The sequence below is a fragment of the Phoenix dactylifera genome, chromosome 2 (assembly GCF_009389715.1).
Source record: "Phoenix dactylifera cultivar Barhee BC4 chromosome 2, palm_55x_up_171113_PBpolish2nd_filt_p, whole genome shotgun sequence".
Classification (NCBI taxonomy): domain Eukaryota; kingdom Viridiplantae; phylum Streptophyta; class Magnoliopsida; order Arecales; family Arecaceae; genus Phoenix; species Phoenix dactylifera.
The window spans coordinates 15,805,109-15,813,072 of record NC_052393.1 but is presented as its reverse complement, the minus strand read 5'-3'; the positions used below and the strand labels follow the sequence as shown (position 1 = coordinate 15,813,072).

Genomic DNA, 7,964 nt, shown 5'->3' with positions numbered 1-7,964 from the left:
TATTTCTATTAGTCATATTTATTTTTGAAGATCTAGCCCTATTCGAATTAGAAGAAGAATCTATCTCGAATTAAGAAAGGAAAGATCTCAATAATATTATCAATAGGGGCTATGTACCTCAGTTTGAGGTGTGGATGATAGAAAAAGAGATTTAAGCCCTACTTTGGTAATTCTTCCATCTTCTTCTAATTTTCTTTTGAGAAAATCGAGTTAAACAGGTTAAAGAAATTCTTCCTTCTATCTAATTGAATCATGTAGGCCAACTACCTGTTTAGATGCCTGCAACTTAAACCGTACGATAAGTTAAGTTTCTCATTAGGCTGCAACTCAAGATTATCATGCATTAGGTTGACTTGAAGTCAAAATTATTGTCGGACTAGTTGTAGCAGCTCGAATAGGTATTTTAATTAAAAAAAAAATCTCTCCTCCTCCTCTCCTTCCTCTCTCCTTCCATGCCCTTGCACTTAAGTCACTCCTTGCCACCACCGGCTCTTGGCACCTCTAGGAGGTCCACTACCACCTCTTTGTCTTAAACTTCACCATAGAAGGCATCTCCTTCTCCTCCTCCTCCACCTCCCCTTCCTCTCTCTTTATCTCATTTTGCTCTTGAGTTCCTTCTTGCTACCACCCTCAATGCTGCCGCCAGCCCTTGTCACCTTCGGGGGGCCCATGCATGGCCATCTCTTTTATCTCGAACTTCACTATACCACCCTCCTCCTCCACTCTGCCTCCTCCTCCTCTGCCACTTATCCCCTCCACTCCCCTACTTCACCTTTCCCATCCTCTTTAAGGCTTATAATGTCACTCGTTCCTTCTCCATGGTTATTCAAGTCTATGCCAAGACCCTCTCCACTGGTAGCTTCAAAATCGATCTCTTCAACCAAAACACTCTTATCTCCATACACTTCCACTGGTAGCTTCAAAATCGATCTCTTCAACCAAAACACTCTTATCTCCATACACTTCCAGTGCTCCAACTTGGTATCCACTTGCAAGATGTTCAACGAAATGTCTGTTGGAAAAGCTTATTTTTTCCAAACTGTTCTCCAACATAAGAAATGAGCTTTCTTGTAAGCCAACTACTGCAACTTAAGTTGCAATAAACTTGAGTTACAATACAACTTCAACTACAGGTCTCCAAATAGTTTCTATATATGATTTTTTTGTACACTCATTTGCAAATATAGCATTTATCAAAAATAACTAATTTGAAGCATATGAAAAGAGAAGGTAGAATTAACTTTTTTTTTTTTCTAACATGAGGAATATAAACTTCTATTTAAAGAAGACATTTTTTTCTTGGAATGCAGGGTATGGATAATTTGGGTCCTGCAGCTCCAAACAAAGAAGACCCAACAACACCTTGGCTATAAAGGTCAAGCAATTGGAGTGGGCAGATCTAATAAAGTATCATATGGTCAATTTGTGCGCTAATAAATTCATATCCCAATATCCAATCTGCTGGATCTTGGTGATCAACATGCATTGACAAGTTTTCTAGCATTTTGTGCTGATTCATCTTCTTCATCCTGTCTAGCTCCTTTTATCAAGCTTTCCATCTTAGTTCCATTACCCCTTGATTTTGCATCTAATTAGCATGCTTTTCATTGTATTAAGCTCTGCATTACATTTCAAGTTCTATTCTTTCAAGAAACTAAATAAATTTGAAATTCTAGATGCATCTCATGGGACTTGAATCTCAACTTTCCTTCATGTGAAGGATGGTACATGTATCCAATTAAATGAGCATAGGTTCTGTCAAACAAACTCAATTTATTAGAGTGGAGAGTCAAATAAACGTAATACTAATTATATGACGTACAGTGCTCATCTTGAAACGTTCAATCATAACATGTTAAAATGTAAGTATTCCATCGTGAGAGATGGGCCATGCTGCCTACAATGTGAGCTTCCATGGGTAAGATTTTCATCAAGAAGGAGATTAGCCATTCACCATGCTGCTTTCAAATTGCAGCAGAAGTGCTTTAATTTGGTTGTAACATGAGGCCTGGCATAGGATGTCAGTGAGAAACATGATTCCCTATATTCATCCCTCAAATTTTGCAACCTTGCAATAGCGAAGAGCCACGTACCAACTAGAATTTTTTTCTTGTTTTTAGAAAGGAAACTGCATAATATCCTAAACCATATTGTAGCATAACTTATAGCAAGCATAGTTGCACAAATTTTTTGATGGAAACAAATGATAGAGTCGATATTAGATTCCTCATATCCATTCTTAGTTAATTAGGTTGTATTCATATTTCTTAGATATTGCTTCTTATTGGCATCTCCGGTCTTTAATTTTGATAATAATAGTTGAATAGTTTAGAAATAATATCGAACAATAAGATGCTTATGTTACACACATAATAATTGATGATGCTTAACCATTCAAAGCTTGGTGCCTGAATAAGAGTTTTTCCCAAGACATCACGATTGGCATTATGTGATCCCAAATACTTCATGAATTAATCATTGCCAATGACAAGGAGCTTGGTTTGAAGTAGATGTTATTATGTTTCTTCCCCCAAAATTTGGCTAAGAATATAGCGGCTATTCCCGTTCCAGCATATTTAAAAGAAGAGTTTTAGGCTATGACTATGCTTGGATTCGGCTTCGCCCAATTCTTTCTCTCAAAAAAAATCTTGTGACTGTCCTCTCAGTCAGCTCCACCGTGAGGTCATGTATCCACTGATGTTGATGGCAAAAAGGTGGTGAAGGAAAGAGCAAAGTAAAGATAGCATCCCTCCTAGGAGAGGCAATTATACTTCCGATAGTACATGATGCGGCAACTAGTTAGTTATCGTTACCAAACAATTTCCTGAAGGAATTCTTTGAGAAACAATAAGGATTCTTTTAATTCGAAAGAGTAAAGGTTTGTTAAACAAATGATCGCAAATAGTTTAGACATTTTATTTAGGTGCTAGTGATATGAGAATATCAGATTTATTGCCACGTAAGTTTGCTATTCGATCACTGCCACGTACTAGAGTTCAGTTTGTCTTGGAAGGTCATTTCACTTTGTCAAGGTAAAACACCTACTGTTTTCAATTGAAAAGTAATGTATATAGTTCTATGTTTCTCTTTGACATAATACTTCCATGCCAATGGCAGAATTAAGAGGGGCATGGAAAGGTATGGTATATCTATATTTATACTAAGAGACAGCAATATCATAATATATTGAGGGGATTCAAAGACGGTCATCGCATAGATTGTGTGCTTCAAAGCCTAATTTGAGGGAGCTCACCTACTCTTTATCTTATAATTCGAAGATTAGTGCTCCTCTTTCCACTTTTAAAGCTAAATAGTGCAGTAAATTAAGTAATATTCTTTGTCATGAATCATATAGGCTCGATAATCTAAGACTCCTGTATTTCTATTCCTACTGAAAAAATTATATATATATTCTGCAATCTGGACCCTTATCATATCTTTAGCTCTAAATGTAATTCTTGTCGGGCAAAATGTTCAAACCAGTCAGGTGCATAATCCACCACACTAGCTTCGTTTTACTCATCTCTGACGGAGTCAAGGACATTCTTATGGCCAAGGATGCTGCTATAAAACTAGCTAAGAACCTGGACTAACTCAATAATAGCCATCTTTTTTTTAAAAAAAAAACCCTCTACCATCTCATTACTCCATAATTTTCCTCTCTCTTTTTTTTTGTGGCAAACCTCTCCCTCCCAAAATCGACTGGCCTAAATTCATCAGCCAGCTCCCCACCAGCAAATCTATTTGCATTAAAGGGGAATAACGGAAAAATTTCCCGCCACTTGATAAACTGTAACGAACTCGAACGGTTGGTTTCCCCCTGAAAGGCCGCGGTGGATGAATGGAAAATAGAAAGGTGTCCATTTGAAAGGGTCCGAAGACAGCCCGGGCTTTCCCTCCCCACCTAAAATTAGACGCAGTTCAACACCCTTCCACTTCCTCCTCTTCCTCCCCACCTCTCCTCGCACTTCCCCGAGCCTATATAAGAGGCTCCGGCCAGGGCCCAAGATCAGCATACTTCCCACATCCCGCTCCCCATCGACCTGCACTCCGAGCGCCCTCTTCTCCGGGCTCGATGGGTGGCTGTGCAAGCAAACCCAAGGCTCAGGAAGGCCCCAACCCTGAGGCCCTTCCAGCTGAGAACCCAGCTGCCCCCGAGCAGACCGCGACACCGGTTGAGGGCGACGCCACTGCTGAGGTAAGAGTTCTTGAACTGCAGAACTCACAATTCTCCTTCCTTGGCTCTTGCAGCAGCTTGATGAAAGTTCCTATGTGTAGGCCAAGACCGAAAATGTCGAGGAGACCAAGGAGGAACCGTTGGCCGATCTCTCCGAGCCCAAACCAGAAGAATCCACTGCTGCTGCAGGTGAGGACCTAGCTCCCGGGATTAGCGAGCTGAAGGCAGAGGCACCCGTTGAGTCTGCAGAGCCAAAGGAAGAGGAGAAGGCGGCGGACGACAAGGTCGCCGAGAAGGCTGAAGAGGCCGCTGCTGAAAAGACCGGGGAGGAGAAAGATGTAAAGACCGAGAAGACCGAAGCCGCCGAGCACCCGCTGGAGAGCTCGCACTGAGAGGGGAGCATTGTGACGCATTTGAGGAAGCATCCAATAATGTTGTGATTTGAGCATAGAAGAATGAGATCCTAAATTGTATCTCTTTTCATTATTGAATTCTAATTGTGGGGTATGTTCCATATGTCGGGTTGGTTTAATCTTTATATAAGATTTAGCAGGATCAGACGTTTACAAAGATTCTGCAACTATTAGAAAATATAAAAAGGGAGAAACTATTGATTCTGCAAGAGGCTTCGGCCGTAAAAAAAAATTAGCTTTCAAACGTATAATAACTCACACCTCACCCAAAATGGCCAACCAGAAGATATTATTAGAATTTTTTGATCATATATAAGTACTCAAAATCTACTCAGCGAATAATCAATATGGGACCAAACATACGCCCGCACGGGTCATCACATACTCCTTCCGTCTAAGTTCAGATGTTTTGGTCATACTAAGGGTTCAAATCCATTCAAATCTAATCACAAGTACCGCAATCAGCACATGCTCAATCCCAATAAATTCGTGATGCAGTATCTTCTAATTCATATAGGTTATGAGACAGCTAGACCGCTCTGATACAATGTGTCACAATCAAGACTTCACCCAAAATGGCTAGTCAGAAGGTATTATTTAGGTTCCTTGATCCTACACAAGTACTCAAGATCCACCCAGCGAATAACTGATATAGGACGAAACACACATGCCCATACGGGTTCACACAAAATAAGTTATCATCCATTATGGAAAAAGATGGTACACTACCAAAGACATTTTTGTAGTAGGATCCACAAAGATATTACAAAGGAAAACCGAAGAAATGAGCAGATAATTAAAAGACTGATGATCTCAATCCTCAGATATCCTTCTCCTTTGGTTCTCTGATGCTTGTCTTAAACCAAGGGATCCACACTGATGTTGTTTTCTGATACTGTCTATAAGCTTCGGCCCTGAATTCTTTCTTCAACATCCGCCTCTCGACTAGCACCGTAACATATGCCAAGCACAAGCTATTCGCAAGTGGCCCAATAAACATCCATCCTTGTCCCATGTTCCAAGCAAAGAGAAACAGCCCCCACCACCACAGCTGCTCCCCGAAGTAGTTTGGGTGGCGAGAATACCACCACAGACCTCTGTCAAGGTTAGGCACCAAGGGTGCACCAAGCACTTTCAAGGTTTCATTTCTCGTCACAAAATCATAGAGCTGTGTATCCGCAAAGTAGGCAACAACTATTCCAGTTATGCAGGCAATTGTAGCAATGGAGTCCCACAAGCTCCAGGGCGCATCACTCGAGTGGATAGCATACATTGGTAGGCATATCCCAATCAAAAAGACCTACCAAGCAAGATATGGTGGTGAGAAACTAAACCAGATGTGCTTAAAGTCATCTTAAAATCGATTCAAAATAAGTAAATGCCTTAGATCTGATAGGCACACTTAAAAATGAACAACGTTGCTTGGGTGCATAAAAAGCTTTTTTTTTTTTCTTGACATACATTTAAAATGTAAACTGAAAATTTGAAGACTGAACAAAGAAACTAGATAGCACTAGCCGACGGCGAAAAAAAAAAGCATAACCAGATCCAATTACAACCATAACCAACAGTTCGAAATCCACACATATAAAGAGAAAAACATAGAGAAAATGTGGGCATCATGGTTACCTGCTCGGAGAGGTAGACGGTGAAGAAGGAGACCCACCACCAGTGCCTCCCATACTTCCTTCTCATCTCATTAAACCTCCAGTCCTCCCTCGCCCCCCACTGCCATCTCTCCCTCCTGAAGTAGTTGTGGGCCAGCCGGGCGCTCCACACCCATGTCAGCGCCACCGCCGCCGCCGATCTCGCGGCGTCGGCAACCGCCAGCGGGTGGCTGGCGTAGTAGTGGACCAGCAGCACAGGGATCACCGTCCAGTAGGGATCAATCATCTGCACCCGATTCCACATTACTTAGTAAAAGAAAATATGCAAGAAAGGAGCGAACTTTGGGAAGGAAACAGAGTAGAAGAAGAGTGGAGAGGGGGAGCCACCCAGTTGTTGGACTGGAGGAGGCCGATGAGCCAGAAAAGGATGTCGACGTTGAAGAAGAAGAGGAGGTTGGCGAGGAGGAAAGGGTGGTGGTAGCACCAGCTCCAGAGGTTGGAGGTGGTGGTGGCCGGACAAGGAGAGGAGGAAGAGCAAGGAAGATGGCGGCGGACGAAAGAGAGGAAGAAGAGGAGGGAAGGGAGGGGGACGACGAAGGCAATGGTGGCGTTCTTGAGGTTCCCCATGGTTCGTCGGAGATTGTGGAGAAGGGGTTTGGTATGGATGGAGTGACTCGAAGCCTGGTAGAGGATAGTATTTATTGTGAGAAGTGGGTGGAGAGGTGGAGCGATGCAGAATTATTATAATGATCTGTAAGCACGGCCTGAGGAAATATGATTGTATGCATGTACAGGAAAAGGGAGACACTATATTTTGATGAGAAAAAGGGAGACAGCTTCATTAATGCATGCTTTTGCAACTGTGGTAACCCTGGACGTACTCTTGAGCATTTCATGAGCTGTTGGAGAATGTAGCAAGGTGAGGTAGCCAGCCTAGTAAAGTTTGTGGATGATTGTGCAAGAAATCAGGAACAAATTTTTCCTATGTTGAGGGATCCTTATTTTGTAACCCAACATGCTGGTTCTTGGTTGTATATACGTAGAGAGAGAAACATTCAAGTTTGCACATGCATGACACTGATGCATTTGTTAACTTGGTTATCCATCTCAAGAAATCGAGGATATGGATAGAATAGGACAAATTTCAGATCCAATTGATTATTATTTGATTTATTGATTTGGACTACTTCTCTAATTCAGAAACTATGTGTCTGTTTGACATTGTTGTTATTTTCCAATTTTTTTTGTATTTATGTCTAAAAATGTGGAATCGGGGTTGGAAGATTACTTGTTAGTTGCTTTTTGATTTTCTGAAAGTATGTTCAAAATTTTTGAAAAAAAATAAAAGCTTTTAGGAATAGCTTTCTTTTTTATTTTTGAAAATGGAAGTCTTCCTTTACTACCACCGCCGCCGGTATCACCATTAATTAGTTTATACATATATAATATTAGTGATTTTAATATACTTTTGTTAGGATATATATATTAATTTTTCATATCTTCTATAGCTTTTATATTATTTACATAATATTTTTTTTATGGACTCAATAAGTTAATCTAATGACCACTCCAACCTTAGATAGAAAATTTGAGTGAGTTGGGTTTCTTAGGTTTTTAATATTGCAACTCAGAATCTAATTTCAGTTGATCCTCACACCTGGCCTATGGGTCTTGTATCTCATCTGAATGGTTACATAAGCTGCATGTAGAGGTTGCTTTTCATGTAGCCTACTGCGACCTAATCATTTGAAGTAGATTGGCTATATA

The 7,964-nt window shown here is 40.8% G+C and overlaps 2 protein-coding genes across 2 annotated transcripts; one reads left to right on the top strand and one right to left on the bottom strand.

Moving 5' to 3' along the window:
* Nucleotides 1-3,967: 3,967 nt before the first annotated feature.
* LOC103703529 (cytochrome c1-like) lies at nt 3,968-4,768 on the top strand. The gene is made up of 2 exons (XM_008786408.3): nt 3,968-4,198; nt 4,279-4,768. The coding sequence occupies exons 1-2, from the start codon at nt 4,076-4,078 to the stop codon at nt 4,567-4,569; spliced, it is 414 nt and encodes a 137-aa protein (XP_008784630.1). The 5' UTR covers nt 3,968-4,075; the 3' UTR covers nt 4,570-4,768.
* A 502-nt stretch (nt 4,769-5,270) lies between these two features.
* LOC103703599 (uncharacterized protein C594.04c-like) lies at nt 5,271-6,881 on the bottom strand. The gene is made up of 3 exons (XM_008786508.4): nt 6,585-6,881; nt 6,220-6,483; nt 5,271-5,890 (listed from the first exon to the last, which is right to left on the bottom strand). The coding sequence occupies exons 1-3, from the start codon at nt 6,822-6,824 to the stop codon at nt 5,411-5,413; spliced, it is 984 nt and encodes a 327-aa protein (XP_008784730.1). The 5' UTR covers nt 6,825-6,881; the 3' UTR covers nt 5,271-5,410.
* Nucleotides 6,882-7,964: the final 1,083 nt, after the last annotated feature.

Coding starts and splice junctions, on each gene's coding strand:
- LOC103703529 (XM_008786408.3), top strand. CDS start 4,076: ATGGGTGGCTGTGCAAGCAAACCCAAGGCTCAGGAAGGCCCCAACCCT. Junction 4,199..4,278: donor AGGGCGACGCCACTGCTGAG/GTAAGAGTTCTT, acceptor TCCTATGTGTAG/GCCAAGACCGAAAATGTCGA.
- LOC103703599 (XM_008786508.4), bottom strand. CDS start 6,824: ATGGGGAACCTCAAGAACGCCACCATTGCCTTCGTCGTCCCCCTCCCT. Junction 6,484..6,584: donor TCCTCCAGTCCAACAACTGG/GTGGCTCCCCCT, acceptor AATCGGGTGCAG/ATGATTGATCCCTACTGGAC. Junction 5,891..6,219: donor CCGTCTACCTCTCCGAGCAG/GTAACCATGATG, acceptor CTTGCTTGGTAG/GTCTTTTTGATTGGGATATG.